Source organism: Mesoplodon mirus (genome assembly GCF_964341445.2).
Source record: "Mesoplodon mirus genome assembly, chromosome: 15".
Classification (NCBI taxonomy): Eukaryota; Metazoa; Chordata; class Mammalia; order Artiodactyla; family Ziphiidae; genus Mesoplodon; species Mesoplodon mirus.
Genome location: NC_138991.1, coordinates 46,840,719 through 46,865,909, shown reverse-complemented (window position 1 = coordinate 46,865,909; position 25,191 = coordinate 46,840,719). Strand labels below are relative to the sequence as shown.

Below are 25,191 nucleotides of genomic sequence, written 5' to 3'. Positions count from 1 at the left end.
GTTCCCTGGAAAGCTTCCCTTGCACAACTTGTCTTTATTTGATCTGACTCAGTGATCATCTAGTGTGAGCAGCCCTTTACCCAGAGGCATTCGTTTAAAAAAAATCAGTGGCAATTGTTTGACATTGTAGCTGCCTGAGCTAGCAATAAGGGAATTAAAATGGCACACTAGATAGTATCTATTTAACATAAATAGTAATGCTCCCTAAACTGAACTACAGACTCAACACCATTCCTATCAAAATTCCAGCTGCATCCCCCCCTGTTTTTTTGCAGAAATTGACAAGCCAATCCTAAAATTCAGATGGAAATGCAAGGGACCCAGAATAGCCAAAACAATTTTGAAAAGGAAGAAAAAAGTTGGAGGACTTATACTTTCCGATTTCAAAACTTACTACAAAGCTACAGAAATCAGGAGAGTGTGATACTGGTATAAGGACAGATCAATGGAATAGAATCAGATGAAAACCAGAGACCAGAAAGTCAATGGGAGGCACAACAGTCCTCTCACAGATAGCTCCCTCTCTGTCTCTTTCTCCCTCCTTCCCTCACCTATCTCTATCTCTGTCTCCATCTCGCTCTGTACTCTTTTTTTTTTTTTTTTTTTTTTTTGCGGTACGTGGGCCTCTCACTGTTATGGCCTCTCCCGTTGCGGAGCACAAGCTCCGGACGCGCAGGCCCAGCGGCCATGGCTCACGGGCCCAGCCGCTCCACGGCATGTGGGATCCTCCCGGACCGGGGCACGAACCCGTGTCCCCTGCATCGGCAGGCGGACTCTCAACCACTGCACCACCAGGGAAGCCCTCGCTCTGTCCTCTCTTGATCTGCCTTTCTCTGCAAGTCTACCTCATTCTCCTCTCTCTCAGCAGAGTGGCAGTGATTGGTGCATAGCTGAGCATGCTACTCACCTCCCCCATCCCCTTGCTACACACACACCTCCCTGGGTTACACACCCCCAGTCTAAGGGACCAGCAAATATGGTTTTCCAGTTCCAGATTCCCAGGAGAGAGAATGTAATTGGCCCAGCTTGGGCCAGGTGCCCAGGCCTGTCTCATGCAATCAACTGAGACCAGGGATTGGGGTCATCAAGTACCGTCTTGGCCACTTAGATTTCTACTAGAAGGAGGGCTCTCTTCTTTGCTAAGTTAGAAGCAGAGCTGGGGAATAACACAGGCTTTGTGATTCTCATCCCGAAGCACTTTCTACAACACCTGTCATCCTCCCTCTCCCACAGGGATGCTGCATACAGTTGTTCAAGTTGTGCACTGCACAACCCTAGAGGGGACACAGTTCACATCTTAGGCATCATAGATATGTGTATTTGTTATGCCAGTTTTCTAAAGGTGGAAGTAAAATAGTTTTAAGGAAGAAGAGGCTTCTAATTTTTAAAAAGTTGCTTAGATGGTCTAGGGATGGCCCTGCTTTCTCCACTTCTCCTTTTGTCTTGGTCTCTTTGGTGAATGGGAAGAACTGGTGTTGGGAAGAAGCTACACCAGACCTTGGCTCCAAGATCTGATCTATCATCTCCCCACAGGTGGGTGCATCCTTGTTTGCCAGCAATGTTGGAAGTGGACATTTCATTGGCCTGGCAGGGTCAGGTGCTGCTGCGGGCCTTTCTGTAACTGCTTATGAATTTAATGTACGTATGTTACCAGGGCATGGGCAGCCCACCCTCTACCCAGTAGGTAGATCCCAGGGGGCAGTTGTATGCATGCTCTGCTCGTTTAAAAATAGAGTGGTGCTTTAGGAAAAAACAAACAGGAATCATCAAGGGCACCCCTAGTTAACAAAAATCAGTTTGATCTGCAAGTCCCAGGCCTCCCTGTGTTTGCTTGCTGGGAGCCCATAAGGCAAATACATGTGTGAAGAAGGCTCAGAATCTCTCCCATGTGGATGCAGAAGATAGAAGGTTTTGTGGGACTGGAGGGTGTTTCTGTGTATTAGATATCAATTGCCCATCACAAAACTTTGTGGTTCAGTGGTTCTTGATCTTTTTGCCACCTCACAGATACCCAAGAGATAAGACACACTCTTCTATGTAGCAGGATGATTTTCACTTAGTGGGAAGGGATGCACTTATTAATAGTGATCTTCATCTTCATAATGACTCACATTTTTTAAGCACTTACTCCGTGCCACAGACTTAAGTACACCACATACATCATCATATTACAGGATTCAATTACAGACTAGAACCAGACTGCCTGGGTTCACATCTGGGCTCTAAAACTTATAAGCTGTGTGACCTTGGGCAAGTTACTAGATCTCTCTGAGCCTCATGTATAAAACAAGGATAATGATGGTACCTGCCATAGCAAGTCATTGAGAGGATTAAATGAATTCATGCTTATAAAGTGTGCACAGGAATGCCTGGTGTATCGTAAGTGCTCAGTAAGCATCATCTCACTGATTTCCTTCCAACAACCCAGTGGGGGCAGTTACTCCCATTTCACAGGTGAGAAAAGTGAGTCTCAGAGACCTGTGTAAACTCTTCCAGCATCACCAGCTACTCATCAGCGTGGCCTGCCTGAACTCACAGGCTTGATTTAACCCCAGCCCAAGGAGGGGATGGAACACAAGGGGACGAAGGGGGACACTCAAGGTTTAGGACACACAGTCCTGGGGGCCACAAAGAGCTTCTCGTTCCATTTTGCCCTACTTCATCCCTGTGTCCTATTTAAACATGAAAGTGTGACAGCCCAGGGAGGGTGAACTACTCAGTAAGTAAGAGATGGAACCAGAGGCAGATGAGGCCAGCTTCCATCTGGACACAGGGAAATCCATACTGGCACCACAGTGTGGGCGGGAGCTGAATCCTGATTCTGCTTTCCCCGGCAGGGCTTATTTTCCGTGCTGATGTTGGCCTGGATCTTCCTCCCTATCTACATCGCTGGTCAGGTGAGTCTGAGGGGGTTGGGGTGCTATGGAATAGGAAGACCCTTTGGGAGGGTCAGCTTTGCATTCCCTCCCTCCCACCAGCATCCTTCCCTCCCTCCTGCCTGCAGACATCCATTATACCAGCGGTCCCCAAACTTTTTTTTTTTAAATTAATTAATTAATTTGTTTTGGCTGCATTGGGTCTTCGATGCTGCACACAGGCTTTTCTCCAGCTGCGGCGAGCGGGGGCCACTCTCCGTTGCAGTGCGTTTGGCACCAGGGACTGGTTTCGAGGAAGGCAATTTTTCCACGGGAAGGGGGCCATGGTGGGGATGGTGCAGGTCGTAACGTGAGCGATGGTTCAGGAGGTAATGCGAGCGATGGGGAGCCATGGGGAGCCGCAGATGAAGCCACGCTGGCCCGCCCGCTGCTCACCTCCTGCTGTGCGGCCCGGTTCCTAATGGGCCTCGGACCGGCACTGGTCTGCGGCCCGGGGGTTGGGGGCCTCTGCGTTAGTCCCTCAGAGGTCCCAGCATTAGTGTGGGATGATGCACTGCTGAGACAGTTAGGAACCCTGTCCTTAGCATTGCCCACCTAGTAATGGACATCAAAGATACATGGGGGGCAGGGGCTTTCAGAAGCCGGAAGAAACGTAGGCTCAAAAGATTTTTTTAAATGCCAAAACACAAACGTAAAAATCACAGTCTTTTCTAAATGTTTAAGCCACAACATATTACTGCTTTTAACACACACACACACACACACACATGCGCGCGATTCAGTGATTTTTTTTTCTTCCTTTGTACCCAAAACCATAATAATTGAGTTATTTCTGGCTGATGTGATATGTCAAAATTTTTGTTACAAAATAATGCTGCTTTAGACTTTTTGAAAAATAAAGTAGTTTAAAAAATCATTTCTAGGGACTTCCCTGGCAGTCCAGTGGTTAAGACTCCATGCTTCCAATACAGGGGGCGCAGGTTCGATCCCTGGTGGGGGGAACTAGGATCCCACATGCTGTCTGGTGCAGCCAAAACATAAAATAAAAAAAATAAACTTAAAAATCACCTGTGATCTTACTGACAGCTTTCTGTCGTTCATACCATCTAGACTTAATTCTGTTTTAGACATTCTACTACACAGGGCAAGATCATACAATATCATAGTGTTATTCGTCAAGCAATAACTGATTTTAACTTTTTATTACAGAAATACAAAAATACACAAAGTAGAAAGAACTACTTCATGATCAGAGAAATCATTGAAAAAAAATCACTCTGTATCAGAAGTAGTGCAACCTTATGCAAAGGGCAGTGATGTAGGGATAAATAACCTCACTTGGAGGTAATACTGAGTCTAAAAGCATGGTTTTTGGTGACTGGGGGCATGGGTCTGCCCATACTCACCTGTGATTAGCTCCCACACAGACCAAATCTCTGGGATAGAACAACACTGACTGGGACTGAGGATCTCTGGGCCAAAGCAGCAGCAGATATTTCTTGAGCACCTAGTATACGAAAGAGTAAAGGATGGTGGAGACGTAGGTTAATTCATAGGTCGGGTGGCCAGATGTTCTCGGCTGATGGTTTCCGTTTTCTCTGGGAAGTAGAAGACAGTGTCATTTGCTGAATGAGGAAGGAATTTGTGTGGTCGAAGGTTAATAAGAGGCGTGAGAGTTGAAATGACTTATATAGTTTGTAATAGAAAAACCTGTGGACAACCATAGTATCGCTCATTAGGGGACTGAGCATCTGTACTGTGGATATCATGCTGTGAAAAGGGCTGAAATTGACAGAGTTGTGCTGCTGTGAAAGGATCTGCAAGCTCTGTTGTTCAATAAAAAAGTCCTGTGACTCTAGACATTCTTTGGGCAGCATCTTATTCAGAGAGAAGATTAAGCCCATATTAGATAATAAATGCCAGAGTGCTGAAAAAAGATACAAAGCTACCCAATCTATTTTTATTGGGCAATAAAATAAACACAGAGAAAAGTGGTAAAACACAAATGTGCAGCTTAACAAACTACTGTAAAATGAACACCCAGATCAAGACACAAAACAGGGACTTCTCTGGTGGTCCAGTGGTTAAGACTCTGTGCTTCCACTGCAGGGGGCATGGGTTCAATCCCAGGTCCGGGAAGTTCCACATGCTGCATGGGGCGCCCCCCCCACAAAAAAAACGACACAAAATATAACACTCCCCCACGTGATTTAGCAATTCACGATGACTTCCTTTCACAGTGACTTTCATTGGACTCACTTCTTTACTTTTCTTCACAGTTTTAATTGGGCATACCTATACAAGATGGTTTAATTGTACTTTTCTGGAATGAAATATACATGGCATTGGGGGGGTTACATTCTTTCCTTGCATGTAGCTGGTGTGTTAATTCCCACTGCTATGTAGTATTCTGTAGTATGACTATACCCCAATATATTTGTCTATTCTTTTGTTTGTGGGCATTTAGGTTGTTCCTAATGTTGGCCTATGATAGAGAACGCTGCTGTGAACATTTTTATACGTGTCCTGATGCACATAAACAAGGTTGCTCCTAATGTTAGCCTATGATGGACAATGCTGCTGTGAACTTTTTTTTTTTTTTTTTTTTTGCGGTACGCGGGCCTCTCACTGTTGTGGCCTCTCCCGTTGCGGACCACAGGCTCCGGACGCGCAGGCTCAGCGGCCATGGCTCACAGGCCCAGCCGCTCCACGGCATGTGGGATCTTCCCGGACTGGGGCACGAACCCGTGTCCCCTGCATCAGCAGGCGGACTCTCAACCACTGCGCCACCAGGGAAGCCCTGCTGTGAACATTTTTATACAAGTGTCCTGATGCATATAGACATGAATTTCTGGAGAAAATCTACCTATAAGTGGAATTTCTGGGTCATTGGATGTGTTTATCTGGCTTTACTAGATATTGCCAAAATTTTCCCAAAGTAGCTCTGTCAGTTTATACTCTCACCAGCAGTGCATGCAAATTCCCTTTGCTCCATTGCTCCACATCCTTGCCAACACTTGGTATTTTCCAACTTTAAAATTCTTGCCAGTTTGGTGGGAGTGTTGTAATGTCTCACTGTGCTTTCTTTTTTTAAAAATATTTATTTATTTTCTTTTTGGCTGCATCAGGTCTTAGTTGCGGCACATGGGATCTTCATTGCAGCATGTGGAATCCTCTGCTGTGCTGCACAGGCTCCTCGCTGCGGCACGTGGGCTTCTCTCTAGTTGTGGTGCACGGGCTCAGTAGTTGCAGCGCGGGGGCTTGGTTGCCCCGTGCGGGTTTGGTTGCCCCACGACATGTGGGATTTAGTTCCCCGACCAGGGGTCCCCTGCATTGGAAGGTGGATTCTTAACCACTGGATCACCAGGGAAGTCCCCCTCACTGTTCTTTCCATTGGCAATTCTGTTTATATATTTTCTGGCCATTTGGATTTTCTCTTTAGGGAAGTAACTTGTCTAAGACTTTTGCCAACTTTTCTATTATGTTATATAGCTTCTTCTTATTGATAGAAGCTCTTTATACATTCTGGAAACAAGCCCTTAGGGTGATTATATGTGTTGCAAATATCTTTTCCCCCCCTACTCTGTGGTTTGCCATTTAACTCTCTTAATGGTGTTTTTTGATGAACAGATCTTAGATGTTTTAAAAAGTTATTTTATTCAAGTATAGTTGATTTACAATGTTGTATTAATTTCTGCTGTACAGTAAAGTGATTCAGTTATACATATATATATACTTTCTTTTTCATATTCTTTTCCATTATGGTGTATCACAGGATATTGAATAGAGTTCCCTGTGCTATACAGTAGGACCATGTTGTTTATCCATTCTATATATATAATAGTTTGCATCTGCTAATCCCAAATTCCCGATTCATCCCTCCTCCACCCCCACCCCCACCCCCTTTGCAACCACAAGTCTGTTCTCTATGTGAGTCTATTTCTGTTCTGTAGATGAGTTCATTTGTGTCATATTTTAGATTGCACATATAAGTGATATTGTATAGTATTTGTCTTTCTCTTTCTCCATTCATCTGTTGATGTACATTTAGGTTGTTTCCATGTTTTGGCTATTGTGAATAGTGCTGCTATGAACTTGGGGTGCATGTATCTTTTTGGGTTTTTTTGTTTTAATATTTATTTATTTACTTGGCTGTGTCAGGTCTTCGTCACAGCATGTAGGATCTTTCGTTGTGGTGCGCGAGTTTCTCTCTAGTTGTGGTGCCTGGACTCTAGAGCACGCGGGCTCAGTACTTGCGGCGCACGGGCTTAGCTGCCCCATGGCATGGGGGATCTTAGTTCCCTGGCCAGGGATCGAACCTGCGTCCCCTGCATTGGAAGGCAGATTCTTAACCACTGGACCACCAGGGAAGTCCCCATGTATCTTTTTGAATTAGAGTTTTGTCCGGATATACACCCAGGAGTGGGATTGCTGGATCATATGGCAACTCCATTTTTAGTTTTTTAAGGAACCTCCATACTGTTTTCCATAGTGGCTGCACCAACTTACGTTCCAACCAACAGTGTAGGAGGGTTCCCTTTAACAGATCTTAGTTTTAATGTAGTTCCACTTATCATTTTTCCTTAATTACTACCTTTTATGTCTTATTAAAACATATTTCCTACTCTAAAGTCATAAAGATATTCTCCTATATAACCTTCTAGAACTTTTCACATTTAAGTCAATTATCCACCTAGAAGTAATTTTTGTCTACCAGATTTTGAGAATAGGATAACTCTAATATGACCCATCAAGAAAATTATAGACCAGTTTTACTTATGAATATGGAAAATGACCTCTACTCTTTAGGGGCCCACCCTACTCTCTAACCACCAGTTTACTCCTGTCAGTTCTTTCATTTATTTGTTCATTGAAGAAGCATTTATTGAGCTGAATGCCAACTGCATTCCAGGCACTGGTCTAACAGTTCCTCGTCCTCACCAGGCTCTCCACTTCCCCAGCCCATTACAGTGCTTTCCCCTCTTGCTGGAAAGTTTTCCTTTTCCTTTTGTGGTTTGGTTAACTCCTATCATCTATCCAAATCCTACTTCAAGCAACTATTCCTCCAGGAAGCCCTTTCTGACCTCTCTGATTAGGTGAAGTCTCCTCCTTCATTGTGTGCCATAGTTGCCATTTTGCATTTGCTTGTGTGATTATTAAATTAACACGCCTCTCCCATTAGACTGTGTGTTTTTCCCATTATACTTTCTCAACATCAGCAGTAGTAACATTTGGGGCAGGATAATTCTTTGTTGTGTGTTTTTATGCGTGTGTGAGGGGTAGTCTGTTCATTGTAGGATGTTTGCAACATTCCCGATCTCTATCCACTAGATGCCAATAGCACACCCCAAACTGTGGCAGCTGCAGTGTCTCCCGACATCACCAAATGTTCCCTGGGAAGGTATGAAATCTCTTCCTTCCATTAAGAGCCACTGCACTAGACTGTGTGTCTCTCTCATTAGATTGTAAGCTCCAGGAGGGCAAGAACTATCTCTGTTTTCTCCCAGTGTCTAGAACAGTGCCTGATACATAGTAGGTATTTGAAAAATATTTGTTGAAATTACTCAGTAGCAGGGTCCATGATTTCAGAAGGAAGTGAAATGAAGGATGAGCTGACACCCAAAAGAAGAGGCACCAATTAGGGACTGAAAGTCTTGGTCAGGTCCCAAAGCCAGGGTCATCAGAGTCAGCAAACGAAAGGGTTGCACTGATGAAAATTTGGGGTATCGGAGGTGAATGGGGTCCTGGAGATGACGAGGTTTGGATGTTGGCCAGAGAAATGAGTTGCTGGAGTGGAAGTGCCCATCTGTTGGGGTTAAACAAACTAAGACACTGTACAAAATGTCCCAGTGGGTGCTCGTCATGGTCCTTGAAGCTGCTTCCAGACTTGGGGAAAGTCTAGAAAGAGGGGAAGACAGTGAAGGAGCTGAATTCTCATTGGCTGCTGGACAGTGTTCCCGGGAGGCTTGGGGTGGGCGAAAGTTGTTATGGCCTGATGGCATGGGTTTCCGAGGAAGAGGGAGGGGTTTTACATGAGGACTGAGCGTGGCTGTCTGGACGTGATTCAAGGGAGAGTAAGAGAGATGCTGAAGTTCCCTCACTGCCCTCCACCCCCAGGAGATGAGGAACCACCAAACCAAGGCACTTGGGCGGTCCTCTCTCAGGGCAGTCGTCATTGGCTGCATTTATTTCCTGTTAACATTCACCCAGCAACACTCAGAGGGTGGTGCCTGTGTTAATAGTCATTCACCTCTCTGTCTCTGTCTCTCTCAACCTTGCTTGCTGGCAAATTGCCTTCTTAGCTACTTTACGACAAACAGCCTAGGTTCTGCCTCCCATCTGTCAGCTAGCTTCACATTTCTCCCCAGAGTCTGATTTCTAGATACCAGTGCTGCTCGCCTTCTGATGACTTTCATGCCTCCTTCCTTTCTTAGCTCATTAGAAACTTCCTGCATGTAGCAGGCTGTGCGGCTCTCTGTAGATCGTAATGGAGGTCAACTGATGATAAAAGCTGTCAGCCAATGAGAGGAGTCTTGCTCCCCAGCAAGACCAGCTGGTGGTTGTCATTCACAGGCGAGATAGTGAATCCTCTTGAGGAGCATCTTCCTTGGTCCACTTATCTGAATGGGCTGAAGTTCTCATGCACTCTCTCTAATTAGCTTTCATACCATCACCAAGAGTGTGTCCATTCAATATGGTTTGATTGAATCTCTCCGTGTGTTATTCCCTGATAGAGTGTCAGAGCTCAGTGCAATGTGCTTCTGGAAAATCCCTGCTCTGTTTGCTTTGCAGCAAATCAGAGGGTTGAGGCAAGCCACTCATGAGGGTCAGAATCCCGAATTGCCCTTTGGGGGAGAGGGGGAGGAAAGAGACGCTTATTTTCTTTTTTTAAATTTTAAGGTGTCTATTTATTCCTAGAGTTCAATTTTTTTGGCCAGTACTTTATTATGAAAAAAATTTCAAACCTACATCAGTGTTGAAATAATTTTACACTGGACACCCTTATAGTCTTGAATACTGTACCCAGATTCTACTATTAACAACTTACCTTTCTTGAATCAAGTCTGGCCATCCAGTCTCTCCCAGTCTCCACTCCCAGCTTCTTCTGCCTTCACAATCTGACCTTGGGATGGATGGTTTGCTATTTATCAGCTCATGATCGGGTACCCATTAGTCTACTCCCTGGGTTAGACTAAGGAACACCCAAGCAGCAACAGCCTGGACGAGGGGCTGCAAACATAATCATTACTGTCTTTTCCCATCCAACATCCGGGACCTCATGGAAGAACAGTTGTGCATTTGAGGTTCCATTGTCTAGACATGGCGTTGTCTCAACCCCCAAGTCTGCGGGCACAGTGAGGAGACTGGGCAAGGACATGCTATCCCCAAAGAAAAGTGCCACCCAAATAATGGTTCTCCTCAGTATGGCTCAGCCCCTGGGGTGCCCTATATGGTAATGGCACCTAGCTTTGGCCCACCCATCTGGACCTAATTCAGTGCTTCCCTGGTTTCTCTGCCGTCTCTGGATTCTCTGCTCCTGGTAACGTGGCTGAAGGGTTACATGAGAGCAACTTCCCCAAAGGTTAGAACATGGACACATGGAGAGGCTTGAGATGAGTTTAGGTGTTAGACATGGAACCAACTACACTGAATCACCTGGCGACATTATCTCCTCTTCCGTCCTCCTTCAATGAGCTCAAGGGCAGAGTCTCATGTTGGTGTTAGTGAGCAGTTAATACCTGTTCAACACTTTTCCTGACTTCTTTTTTTTTTTTAAAGAAAGAATGAGTAGGCTCTGGGCCCAGGGTTTTTGGTGTGCAAGAGGAAGTTGCCAGGAAAGAATAGAACATGAATGAGTGATTTTATTATCCATGTGAATATTGTTGCTGATTCCCTTAAGTTTAGGATTGATTTTTCATTTACAGTGGTGATTTGAAGTTTTCTTTTTAGATAAGTTTACTTCAATATAAACATGAGTTGGTTTAAAGAAAAACATTAAGTTTTATAATAGTAACATCGATATTAATAAGTTTTAGGTAATAACATTAATAACACAGGAGAGGGCAAAAATTGGGGTGGCATATACATTTGGGATATATGATAGTTGGGTACCTAACTCTGCACAGAACCCCAGTCCATCCTCACCCCACCCCTTTGTTCCCATTTTCTCCTCTCTTTTAAGTCTCCCATTGAGAATCCCAAGAAGACCATCTGTGCTTCTGAGTTTGGGGAGAAGCGGGGAGGGGGAAGAAGGGCTGTTGGGTGGCAAAATCTCAACTCTGGTCCCCAGGTCACCACGATGCCAGAATACCTAAGGAAACGCTTTGGCGGCAACAGGATCCCCATCATCCTGGCTGTGCTCTACCTGTTTATCTACATTTTCACCAAGATCTCGGTAAGGTGGGGACACAGCCTGGTGAGAAGCTTAGCTGGTGGTGTCCCTCCCCATCCACTTTCTCCTCCTATTGAGGAAGCTTCTGGGAGGTTCAAGGAAGTTGGGAGGGGTGGGGGCAAAGGCTAAGCAGGGGCAGAGGAAGTACGGGAAAAAGGGAGCGGAAAGGACTCCTCCCCCTTCTCCTGCCAAAGCTTCTTCAGCAACATCTTGGGATGGTGCCCATCACTGAATGGGACTCGGAGAGCCCTCAGGTGGGTGTGTCATCTTCCTCCTGGGATCAGGCAGTTATCAACTATTAATCATATGTGCTGATGGCCCACTGAGCCTGCCCCACCCCGACGTTTGGATGGGCAGATCTTCTGGAAAGCGGCCAAGAGCAGATGCTTTGCAACCTCCAGTACGTGCTGCTCAGCCTGACTCACACTGATGCCCTCTTCTCTTCCATCTGGAGCTGGGGGAAACCTTGTCCTATGTGGGGGAGGGGGGGTGGGCAGAGGAATTCCATTCAATTCAAACAACAATAACTGCCTCTGTGCCAGCTCCAGATGTGAAAGGCAGAAGGACGATGCTCGCTCTCAGTCTGGTGGGAAGCTACAGATGTGGGGGAACCTTCCCAAGGAAAGTTACATCTGAGGAGGATGTAGAGGGGATGTGGAGAAAGGGGGATTGGCATTCCAGAGGGCTGGACAGAAGAAGCAAACGCTTGGGGGCATGAACAAACATGACTTGTTAGGGAGACAGGGAGTATTGCAGTGTGTCTGGGAGCATGACGTGAGTAAAGGAAATGAGGTCAAGTGGCAGGCGAACCATGAAGGGCCTGGTATACAGCTCTAACTTATTTGGACATTATCTTGGGGGCAGTAGGGAGCTACTGAAGAGTTTTGATGAGGATGAGATGATCATGATGGTATTTGATAAAGGCTGCAGTGTTGAGGATGGAGAGTAGGCAGATCAGGAATAGAAGCAGGAAGACGACTGAGGCGCTTGTATTAGCCCAGTGAAGGGGTCTCAAACATAATCACCCGTAGGCCTCCCGTTTGAGACCCCTGATCTAGGAAGAGATGAAGAAAGGACATCATATGATGTTTCTGTGTTTGCCAGAATCAAGGCTACGGCCTGAGCCTGGGGAAACTGTGCTAAAACGTCCATTCATTCATTCACCCGTCAACTTCATGTCTCTCCAGGTAGACATGTATGCAGGTGCCATCTTCATTCAGCAGTCTTTGAACCTAAATCTGTACCTGGCCATAGTCGGGCTGCTGGCCATCACAGCTCTATACACTGTTGCAGGTACGACGGAACAAGGGGTGATTCTGGGAGAGGTGGTGGGCAGGGGCTGTGGGCCACCCTGTCTTTTCCTGGCTCATCTTCTGATGTTCCAGTGTGCTAAGACCATGTCTTCATGAACCCTCAGTCCATCATCCCATATAATATGATTTCTCTTGGTCATTGTCCAAAGGAAGAGGGATGCCTGATAGAAGGGAGGATTTTAAAAGGTACCACAACTGCATAAAGCTATTTTCCATTTATTTATTCAAGAACTATTCATTAGAACCTACTAACTGCTGAGCATGTGTATTCACACACACTATACAAAGCTAGACCATAAACCACTGCAATTCTGGAGCCTGAGGCCGGGGAGCCTCAACTTTCCCCCTCAGACTTGCATCCAGAAGAGTGGCTGGTGGAGTGCAGCACCTGGACATGTATCTGCTTTTGAATATTCACCTTCTCATCTTCTGTTCCAGTTTCATCCTTCTCTGCCTCCTCTTGGTGTAATTCATTCCACAAATTATCTATATCTATCTATGTATCACCTACTATATGCCAGGCATCGTGCTAGGAAATGGGGCGATGCAGTGAACAAGATAGACTAAATCTTTTTTTTCTTTTTTTTTGGCCGCGCAGCCTGTGGGATCTTAGTTCCCCCACCAGGGATTGAACCCGGGCCCACGGCACTGAAAGTGCCCAGTCCTAATCACTGGACCACCAGGGAATTCCCATGACAGAAAAAATCTTTACTGCAAAGGAACTTACATTCTAGTGGGGGTGAGGAGACAGACAACGAACAAGGAAGCCAATAAGTGATGTCAGAGTATACTGTTATAACAAGATGGGGAATAATGGTGGGAGGATTCTTTTCCCTCCAACGTTCAGGCAAGGCCTCTCTAAGGTGATATGTGGACCCGATTTAAATGAGATAAAGGGAAGACTGACATGAGAACCCATGTTGTTTGTTTGAGGAACAGCAAGGGGGTCAGGGTGGCTGAAGCCGAGCAAGCACATGTGTTGAGGCTGAGTCCTGTCTAGCTGTGGAGGAGGCCACTCATACAAGCTGGAGTGACAGTGGTGATGCCGGCATCAGCTGTGCTGCAGCCCTGATGGAAGGAGAAAGGAGTGGAGGAAAGGGCAGGCACTGGAGCCTCGAAGAAATCAGATGAGCCTGGATTTAGTCCCAAATGCCGTGGAACACCACTGGAGGCTCTAGACAGAAGAGTGACCAGTTCTCAGAAATACAAAAGCCCACTGATGCAGAAAGATCTGGGCTGAGTTTTCAGTGCTAACAGAAGCCACGTGTCTGGGGCACAGGGAAAGGAAAGGTTTAGTCACAATTGCCAATCTATCTCTCTGTTTCCTTGTTGGGGGGTGTCTCCCCCATTAGACTAGAAGCTCTGAGGAGACAGGCAACATGCTGTTTTGTTTGCCTCTGTATCCCTACCATGTAGAACTAGGTTGGGCGTTCACCAGATGTTTGGTGAGTGATTGAATAAAACACTAGATGCAGTGCCTGGTAAGTGATAAATGCCCAATAAACATTAGTATAGAAACGTGGGTGGGTTTCAGTGGTACCAATCTTCAGGATCTCATCACATTCAGGCTGACTAATTGCCTGAGTGGGGCCAGCAGAGAACTGGGGCCAGATGCTAAGCCAGTTCTCTCACCATTTGTGAGATGACCCTGTTCCTGGGGCAAAGAAGGAGGAATCACAGAACAACACACCCACATGAATGTTTGTTTGGTTTTTTTAGTGTACTGTGACTTTACCCATGAGTAAATATGTTCATGTCAGATAAGTGTCCCTTCTCTGTAGGGAAAGAGGAAGGAGAAAAGGACAGGGAAGAGACTGGAAAGATTGTTTTGTCCAGATGCTGATGGATTTGCTACCATGATTGTCATTACAAAGATTTTTCTAGGTGGTGAGACCAATAAGAATCCACCTAGGCCAACCACTGTGACCCTCTTTGGGAAGCCTGTTAGACTCTGAATACCTAGTACTCACATCCTCTTTCCAATGTTAAAATAAAGGTCTTCAGAGCTTGGGGACCATGGCCCAAGCATCACTTCCCATGTCAGTTAGAAGTTACTGTGTAACTAACCACCTACCCCCCAATAGGGAGTTAATGGTTTATTTCTGCCCACAATTCATTCTGTGTGTTGCCTGGGTGGTTTTTCTGCTGGTCTCACCTGGCTCGGTTGAATTATACTAGTTAGATGGTACCTGGAACAGCTGGGTGGAACAACATGGTCTCACTCAGGTGGCTGGTGTTTAACTTGGCTGTCAGCTGGGCTTTCCTTCCAGGTGGCCCATCATGCTCCATGAGGCTAGACTGGGCTTCTTAAAGAAGCATAGTGTTCTCGGGGCAACACAAGAACAAGAGCAGGAACTGCAGGCCTCTTGAGGACCAGACTTGGAGCTGCACAACATCACTTCTACCGTATCTATTGGTTAAAGCAAGTCATTCGGCCAAACCATATTTAAGAAGAGAAGTCTTCACCTCAACATGAAAGGAGCAGCAAAGCCGCATTACAAAATGGGCAGGCACCTGGGAAGGAGATATTGTGGCCATTTTTGCAAACAATCAACACTAGGAACTGTCCCCCATCAGGTCTTGAAATTCCAAGTTCCCTCTGCCACCCCGAGTAACTCCTCTCCACCAGAGTACCTGACCCTCACCTCAGTGCTCATTTTCCCACTAGGTGGCCTGGCTGCTGTGATCTACACGGATGCTCTACAGACTCTGATCATGCTTATAGGAGCGCTCACCCTGATGGGCTACAGTAAGTGGGGTCCCAGGGTCATTTGGGTGGATGACAGCACCTCTCTCAAGCATGGACATCTGCTTTCATCACTGTTTCAAACCCAGCTGGGGATTCCTGCTTGAGGCATGGTAATTTTAGCTGGAAGAGAACTGTGCATATCATGGAAACTTACTGTTTTTTAAGGAAAAGTTAATAGATCCTCCTATGTTGACATGGATAAATAATTAAATAAACAAATAAAAGGGGGCAAAAGGAAAACTCTTCCGTACAGGAAAATTCCAATTAATAAATGAAGACAGACTGAGGGAAATAGAATATCACTATTAGAACACCACAGTCATAATTGCTACAGACAAGATCCAATGATAAATGCTGAAGTCAGCGCATGAAAGTTTATGAAGAAATAAGACATCTGCTTGGTCTCAAAGTATCACATCCAAAATATTTATTAATTACAAAGGGCAATATAGCCACTTTACACTGGAGAAACATGGCACGTGCCACTGTAACTAAGCGATCAAGGCATATTAACTGATATTACAGAAATCAGACGTACCAGTATGTAGCTCCTGATATGGTACACTGAGAAGGACAAGCATCACCTCTGTGCCATTCTTGCCAAAATATATAACCTCAACTTCATCGTAAATAAACATCAGGCAAACCCAAATTGACAGACATTTTACACAATGACCAGTATTCTTCAAAAGTATCAAAGACATGAAAAATAAGGAAAGACTGAGGAACTACAGAGAAAGGAGGAAACATAAATAAACACAATGTGGGATCCTGGATTGGATCCCAGAAGAGAAAAAGAACATTAGTGGTGCAAATTGAACAGCCCGTACTGTAGTTAATAGTAAAGCACCAATGTTGATTTCTTAGTTTCTGTAACTGTACTTTGCTTATGTAAGACAGTAACGCTAGGAGAAGGTGTATGGGAACTCTCTGTACTACTTACACAACTCTTCTGTATGTCTATAATTATCTCAAAATTAAAAGTTCATAAATGAATACCTATTAAAACACTTGTGATCCAGATGTTTTATCATTTAATGCTCATAACAACCCAATGATATCAGTATTATTTTTACCCCTTTTGTTGGATGAGAAAATTAAGGCACCAACTGTTAGCTCAAGGTCACAAAGCTAGAATTCAAAGCTAGGGTTCAAACCCAGTCAGACTGACTTCAGATCTCATACCCTTCCTTCCCCATCATACTCCCTGGTGATAATAGTGGGGAGATAATGTGGTAGTAACTTTTGTGGGAAGAGTCTAAGAGCAGGAGTCAAAGACTATAGGCAGGAATTTTTACCTTAACATTGTGCCTTTCTGCACAGTTTGAATGTTTGCATGTGTCACTTTTACCTTTCAAACAAAAATTCATGGAATAATAAATTAGTTTCACAACAAGAACAGCAACAAGACTTGCTTATTATTAACTTTAACAGGAAATGTTTTGGACCGTCTGTAGAAGAAAAACGTCACTGGTATATATAAAGAGGAAATATAAATGAGTAATAACTATATAAAGGGCACATGTCCAGCCTCACTAGATAAATGTTTGGTGTAGTTGCTATCATAAATAGCAAAACTTTGAACCTCCCAGTGCCACACAAATGACTCACAACACTTTCAGGTTTTAGAGGCAAGAGAGCCAAAAGATAGATCTTGACATTGTCTGTTATTGTTAGCCAAACTTCCTGATATTTCTCCCTAAAAGTATGGGGTCTCAATGAGGAAGTTCTATTACTTGATTCATTACAATCAGTCAGGAGAGAGATTACAGATCAACCTTCAACAACCTTCATCATTCTGCTATATGTAGTAGACTTTCTCCCAAGGTATCTGCAGGTTTTTAAGTGTGGAAAATTGATTGACCATATATGCATGGTTTTCTTTATTCCTTTCTTCCTTCCTTTCTTTCTTCCTTCCTTCCTTCTCTTCTTTCTTTCTTTCATTTTTTTTCATCATGAAGCTTATTTAAAAAATTTTTTAAATTTTTATTGGAGTATAGTTGATTTACAATGTTATGTTAGTTTCTGCTGTACAGCAAAGTCAATCAGTTATACATATACATATATCCACTCTTTTTTAGGTTCTTTTCCCATGTAGGTCATTATAGAGTATTGAGTAGAGTTCCCAGTACGGTCTTATTAGTTATCTATTTTATATGTAGTAGTGTGTATATGTCAATCCCAATCTGCCGGTTTATCATGGTTTTATTTCTGCACTCTTAATTCTGTTCCATTGATCTATATGACTGTTTTTGTCCTAATATCATATTGTTTTGAATACTATAGCTTCATAATATAGCTCAAAATCAGGAAATGTGATGCCTCCAACTTTGTTCTTCTTTCTCAAGATTGCTTTGGATACTCAGGGTCTTTCGTGGTTCCATGTGAATGTTAGGATTCTTTTTTTCTATTTCTGTGAAAAATGCCATTGGAATTTTGATAGGGATTGCATTGCATCTGTAGATCACATTGAGTAGTATGGACATTTTAACAATATTAATCTTTCAGTCCATTAACACAGAATATCTGTCCATTTATTTGTGTCTTCTTCAATTTCTTTCATCACTTTATTTATATCAATAGTTTTCAATGTACAGATCTTTCACCTTCACGAATATAACTGTGCTATTATGCTTTTATTTAGTTATATATTGTTTATTTTCTCAACAAAACTCAAGGATTATAGTTAAGAAAATTAAACTTTATACAATTTTTCAGGTGGCACACATAAAACAACATAAGGTGAAAAGCATTAAACAGAGGGAAAAGGAATTTTATATTGAAAAGAAGCAAACTTACAATGAAGATATAACTTTTATGTATTAAATAACTTTGCAGCAAGATTCACAAAGCAAAAGTTGTTATAAATAAAATAAATTGATAGAAACCAAAATAGTACCAAAAATTTTAACACATGACAGAACAAGAAGCTAAAACATAAATAAGCTTTTGGAAGTTATAATTATATAAATGAATAAACATTCTCATAATAGTGAGTATACCTTTTCCCCAGCATCATAGAACCATCTACAAAAATGAATCATTGAAAAACTAACTAAATTTTGCAAAAATATTCATGTAAATATTGTTCAGATTATATTATTTTACCTATACAAAACAAAAAAATTTCAATTCTCTAGGGAAAAGTATAAATTTAAAAAATCTAATTACTTAGAAAAGCAGTCTCCTTAATGGTGCTTGGTCAAAGAGGAAATAAAAACTGCAATTACAGACTTTAGAAAAGATGATGAGCACATTATATTTCACACCTAATGGTGAAATCAAAGCTGTACTCCTAGAAAAACATTTACATTCATGAATATGAAAGTCCAATCCAGTGAATTAGAAAAAACTACAGAATGAATTACTCCCATATCTATTTATTTGAAAAGAACCAGAAAATACAGTGGGAAATCAAATAAAGGAAAATGGAGAAAAACAAGGCAGTATAATCAGGAATGAGAAAAGGAACTAAAAACACAGAGAGAAAAATTTAGATTATAAGAATATAATTTACAAAGCTACATGAAAACTCGCTTAAAATCCATGTTTTTCTAGGAAAATTTTAGTTACTAAATTTGACTCAAGAGGTAGGAAACTGTAATGGAAATTAATAGAGATTAGCATATTTGTTTTAAAAACACATTCAAAAAGAGGCACCAAGAAAACTAGAAGCCATACCATTAGAATGAAAAAAAAGAGTGCTATCTCATTATTTATGCAATAAAAAATAAAACTCATAAAATATACACACAGGAAAAAAAGACAAAATTCTTATTATCTGTAGATGACATTATCTAGGGAAAACACAACAAAAAAACAAGAGAAACTGAAAAACTAACCTAAAATGGAGCTTATTAAAGTGACTGAAATCAAGATCCCCCACTCTCCTTTATACCAAGAGGATTCCAAATTTCATTTGGTACCCTGATGTCTCCTACATGGGTGCTACTCAGACTGTGGTCCATGGACCAGCAGCATCAGTGTCAACTGGGAGCCCATTAGAAGGGCAGAATCTCAGGCACCACTGCAGACTTGCTGAATCAGGATACGCTTTTTAATGGTTCCCAGGTGATTTGTGTGTACATTAAAGTTTATGATGCTCTGCCTACTTTATTTTCACCCATCCTGGGGTGATTCTTTTCTCAGCCTTTCTACCTGCTATTATCTATATGTATGTGCTTTACACACTCAAATGGGCAGGTCCAATTATTAATAAAACCTCCCTCCCTCCCACTACCACAAAATAATTTTTCAGGGAAAAAAAAGCATGACAAAAATTTATCATCACAATATTTTTCCCCCAGTAGCCACTGTTCACCACAACCTTCAGCAAAGACAAGCCAGGCTGCAGGTTACATATCATTCCTACTCAAGTGGTAACACCAACCCCTTCTCTTCCATACCAAAAAACAAAGAAACAAACAAAAAATGAAACAAAAAACCAAAAATAAAACACAAGAAAAAAACAAAACAACAACAACAAAATGACAAACACAACCTTCCAGAACATAATCCAGTGAGAGCAATGTTATTTTGGGGATAACCTTGAATCTGTTCAATTAGTGAAAAGAAGCAAATTATCTGCAAATTGCAGTGCTTTATTATTTTTTAAGGACAACACACATTTGTGCCAGATGCTGTGCATTTTATGTGCGTTATCTCACTTAGTCTTCCTCCAGCCCTATGAGGTTGGTGCTACATTATCCCCACCTGCAGATGAGGAAACTGAATCTCAGACAGGGAAGTGACTTGCTCAAGGCCATAAGTTACTTGGATCACTCTTGTGATACCATGAATTGAGAGTAGCTGAGAAGTTCAGAGGTGAAAGAATGTTTCCTTAGGGCAGGCTTTCTTAACCTGGACAGAAGTCACGGGTTTTGTGAATCTTGGATGGGAAAGAAATTCATCTCTATTTTCATATTAGCATCTTTCAATTATTAGTGTAGGCAACAAACCACAGGAATATTTGCAATATCTGTGACTTTGATACCAAAACATACCCCCCAAGGTTTTTATCCAAATGTTTTTACAGTTGCTTCTGATGTATTGAAACACTGTGTCCATGGTTATTCTAAAACTAAATTGTTATTTGACCCACTGTGGGGTCTTTCTACTTAATGGAGCAAATAAATAAATTACTACATCAGAGTTTTTATGGTTTGATGGGTGCCTTCAACATATTTGGTTTCCTTTACAATCTATGTATTTTGTATTGTATATTTAGAAATATTATTCTGAGAAGCAATCCATGGTCACTACTAAAGGCATGAAAGAAAAAAAAAGGCGAAGAATCTTTACGTCAACTAACTTTCCTTGGTATCTCTGTTCTAAGTAGGATTTCACCAATCTCCAACCATCCCCTCATGAGTTGCTGTGGTCAGTCTGAGTTCCTGGCAAATTTGGGTTTCCTCTGAATACTAGGTTTTGCTGCAGTCGGCGGGTTGGAAGGCCTGGAAGAGAAATACTTCTTGGCTGTGGCCAGCAACCGGAGTGAGAACAGCAGCTGCGGGCTGCCCCGGGAAGATGCCTTCCATATTTTCCGAGACCCACTGACATCTGATCTCCCGTGGCCTGGGATCCTATTTGGAATGTCCATTCCATCCCTCTGGTACTGGTGCACCGATCAGGTACAGGGCAGCAGGCTGAGCAAGCTGCTCTCTGGGACGCTTCCTTCCTTGGAGTACCTGGAGGCTGGGTTTTTTTCTCCTGCTATCTGTTCTCTTATTTGCGTTTCTCCCCAAACATCCTTGAGAACTTCTTTCTCTCTACTGCTCTACATGTTATCTTCTTAGTCTTGCTCATGTCGCAGCAAATCCAAAGCTGCTGATATTTGCAAAGGGGAAAGCTTGATACATCCTGCTGGATGTCTGGAAAGATCCAGTAAGCAAAAGAGATGAAACATTTTAAAGAGAGGTTAAAACTGGAATTGGTATTATTTGCTCCACAAATACTCACTAGGTGTCCTCTATGTGCCAGCCACTTGGAAATCACAAGTAAACAAATCAAACAGGCTCTCGGAGCTCACCTTCTTCTGGTGGAGGTAGACAGGCAATAAATAAATTGTGGGGAATGTTAAAAGGTGATAACTGTCATTAAAACAAACAAACAAGCAGAGGGGGTGTGGGGGGGAAATGGAGTGTGTGGGAGTGTCATCTAAAATAGAGTGATTAGGGGAGTCATGGTTGAGAAGTGACCTCTGAGCTAAGGAGAGTGAGTGGGCTTTGGTGATTGTTGGGGAAGAGAGTTTTAGGCAGAGGGACCCGCCAAAGCAAAGCCCTTAAAGCAAATATATAACTGGTGTGAAAAAAGAAATTAGAAAAGCAAAAGGCACTGTGGTGTGTATAATAAGCCCTTTTGTGTTAAAAGGTGGGGGGGGGATAGAATCCATATTTGCATTTGCTTGTATGTGCTGAAGGAAACTCCGGATGGATGTATATAAAACTAAGAGCAGTTACCTGTGGGCAGGGAGGTGGGCAGATGTGCCAGGATGGATGGGAGCCATTTCACTGCACACCTGTTTATACTTTCTCAGGTTTCAAACCCTGTGAATATATCATCTGTTTAAATGGTTTTTTCCATTACATTAATGATCAGAGATCTGTGTGCCATTTTGGAAGCCCTATTTCATATTCAGGGCTGATGAGACTTTAAATAAAATAATGATCATGGAGTCGGACCACTGAATTGATGGAGGGGACACTGCAGAGAGTGAATCCAGGTCACCCCAAGGGTCAGAACTCCTGAGTGAAGAGCTAGAAACCAAGAGCTAGAGATGGGTGTAATACTTCCCCTTTAAGAGAGAGCACCCCTCCTCTTCGTTAGCAAATCTCAGGCTGGAGAGACCCTGGGAGACAGCTCAGACGGAGGCTAACAGCCTGAGCTTTAACCTTAACAGACCTGGAATCAAGTTCAGGTGGCATAACTTTGGGACACCGTCTAAGATCTCTGAGCCTCTGTTTCCTCATTAGTGGGGTTACTAATAATTGTGAAAAAGGGGAGCATTAGGAATTTGCTCATAGTCCTTTTTGTTCCAGGGGCATTTAATAAACTGTTTAAAACATTTACAGGGGCTTCCCTGGTGGTGCAGTGGTTGAGAGTCCGCTTGCCAAGGCAGGGGACACGGGTTCGTGCCCCGGTCTGGGAAGATCCCACATGCCGCGGAGCGACTGGGCCCGTGAGCCATGGCCGCTGAGCCTGCACGTCTGGAGCCTGTGCTCCACAACGGGAGAGGCCACAGCAGTGAGAGGCCCGCATACCGCAAAAAAAAAAAAAAAAAAAAAAAAATTTACATTTTTGCTATGGTTTTATGCTACTGCTCTTGACATGGCTCAACAGCTTATATTTTTTAATCCATACAAATATTTCCTTGAGATGCCTCACACCCTTACTAGCTGGGATTCCAGTGTGCAACCCCTGAAGCCCACCTCCAACCCACCTCGCATTGTTCAAGAGTCTGGGACTTAATTAATCCGGGATGACTTGATCTTCTTCCAAATGGCAGGCAGGGCCAGAGGGCCCAGAAACCCAAGCCCTCCTTGGACCCCATGACTTCTGGTTTTGTGGCTGCTGAGCTGAATTCTGTTGAGTCCAAAGACTGTGTTAGTCCATTGTGCTGGTGCTGCCCTATGTAGCTCATTTCAGAGCAGGAGAAAGACAAAGCAGCATTCACTGTTCACTGATTGGGGGTGTGTTCCTAATCTTCCTGGGCAGAGACGGAAGAGGTAAATCACAATCGATAATCGTAATGACACAAACATTGATTGATGTTGGACCATTTACCAGTAACTGATCTAAGCATTTCCTATATGTTAACTCATTGATTTTCATAACATTCCTATGAGTCATGCTCCATTACTTGGGTCCGGGGGTTGTCATACGGGGCGACACCCTCTTCCCAGGGCTTGTGGGGTTTTGAGCAGTGCAACTCTCTTAAAACTTACTCAGCTGTCTCAAATTCACATCTGGTGGTTCCGCTTCATGGGAATAAAAGCCAGCATTCTTTTCAGTCACAACTTTGGATCTCCTGTCGAAAGGGCGTGGTTTTCCAAAGCTCTAAATTCTTTCCTCTCTGCTTCCAGATAGACCGACAAGGACTGAAGCTTGCATGCCTCTTTTTGGCACCTTAATGAAGCAGTAAAAAGTATTCTATAGTTGCTGTATTGTTCCATGTAACTATCACATTCTTAAGTGTTCTAGAAAGCCCAATAGGTGTATGTTTGGAGTCCTGAGAAATGACAGGTAACAGTTAAACAGCTGACTTCCCAGCTCTGGATAGAGGGATCCTCACTGCTCCTTCACCTTTCCTCACATAAGCTGATGCCACGTTTTAGAGTCTTTCACTGACAGCATCCAAACAAATAATAATAATCTCTGCAGGTGAGGGTATACTTGGTTGCAAGTCACAGAAAAAAAAAATCAAATTTAAACCAGCTTAGGAAAAGGGTAGGGGATTTATTAGCTCATGGAATACAAACAGCAGGAAGCTGAACTAGTCTTCAGAAACTGCTGGAACTTATTCTGGTTTCTTTCTCCATTGTCTTTCTCTCTTGCCTGCTGACTTCATGGTCTCTTACTGCAGACCAACTGCAAAGAGACTGACAACTCTCCAAGTCCCATATCCAAATACCCCGTGTGAGGGCTCTGATTGGCCAGGGGTGGGTCAGATGCCTACCCCTGGATCAGGCAGATTCCGTACCCAAGATGACAGGGTAGCCTTGTGGAGAGGGAATGGGTTTCAAAAGAAGAAGCAGGAAGCTCTAGGAAGCCTATGCCATTGATGAACATTATTTTAAAAAATGGGAAGAATTCCCACTTTGTCCTGCTCACCATAGCACCATAATGGTAATGATGTTTCACTCCTCTTGTCCACAGTTCACGGAACTAACTCATAAAACTCTAGTAATTCACCAAGGCCTCTGCAACTTCTCCAGATTCTTCAAGATCCAAAGCCTAAGGAAATAGTAGAGAAAGTGCTGAGTTCATGTGGATTCCATCTGAAGCCTGGAGCAGGATTTTTGGGGACCAGTCTTCTACTCAGAAAACACTCTAGAACATGTCATTCCCTTTGAGTGGATAAATTGTTTTAGTTACTCGATATTGGTATATATTGCAAAATCATCACCAAAATAAATCTAGTTAATATTCATCACCATACAGTTATTGATACAATTTTTTTTCTTGTGATGACAACTTCTTTGTGTGTGATGAGAACTTTTAAGATCTATTCTCTTAGCAACTTAAAAATATGCAATCCAGTATTATTAACTATAGTCACCATGCTGTACACTACATCCCTGGGACTTATTTAAGTTATAACTGAAATTTATACTTTTTGATCCCCTTCATCCATTTTGCCCACCTGCCACCCTTTGTCTCTGGCAACCACCAATCTGTTCTAAGTGGATAATTATTTATTTATTTTTTTAAAAAGATGTTGGGGATAGGAGTTTATTAATTAATTTATTTATTTTTGCTGTGTTGGGTCTTCGTTTCTGTGCGAGGGCTTTCTCTAGTTATGGCAAGCGGGGGCCACTCTTCATCATGGTTCGTGGGCCTCTCACTATCGCGGCCTCTCTTGTTGCGGAGCACAGGCTCCAGATGCGCAGACTTAATAGTTGTGGCTCACGGGCCTAGTTGCTCCGTGGCACGTGGGATCCTCCCAGACCAGGGCTCGAACCCGTGTCCCCTGAATCAACAGGCAGATTCTCAACCACTGCGCCACCAGGGAAGCCCTAAGTGGATAAATCTTAACAAGGCCTACCTTATGCCACCTAACAGAGAGACGGGGGTCAGGATAAGACCTAGGCACACCGTATGCAGTAACTACAAGTCCAGACATGCCGATCCTGTTGGTAGCAA

General features: G+C 43.2%; 1 protein-coding gene across 6 annotated transcripts in view; it reads left to right on the top strand.

The window, feature by feature from the left end:
• Window positions 1-25,191, top strand: part of SLC5A11 (solute carrier family 5 member 11) — a gene marked incomplete at both ends in the record, with an annotated part of 45,494 nt that overhangs the window by 7,580 nt on the left and 12,723 nt on the right. The window contains 6 exons of one of the 6 annotated variants that reach the window (XM_082645755.1): window positions 1,534-1,638; window positions 2,838-2,897; window positions 11,167-11,271; window positions 12,456-12,561; window positions 15,250-15,330; window positions 20,755-20,960. In XM_082645755.1, the coding sequence (XP_082501881.1) occupies window positions 1,534-1,638; window positions 2,838-2,897; window positions 11,167-11,271; window positions 12,456-12,561; window positions 15,250-15,330; window positions 20,755-20,960 (663 nt within the window). The remainder of the gene's footprint in view (window positions 1-1,533; window positions 1,639-2,837; window positions 2,898-11,166; window positions 11,272-12,455; window positions 12,562-15,249; window positions 15,331-20,754; window positions 20,961-25,191) is intronic. The other 5 variants (XM_082645757.1, XM_082645756.1, XM_082645760.1 and 2 more) reach the window with 5 other exon arrangements.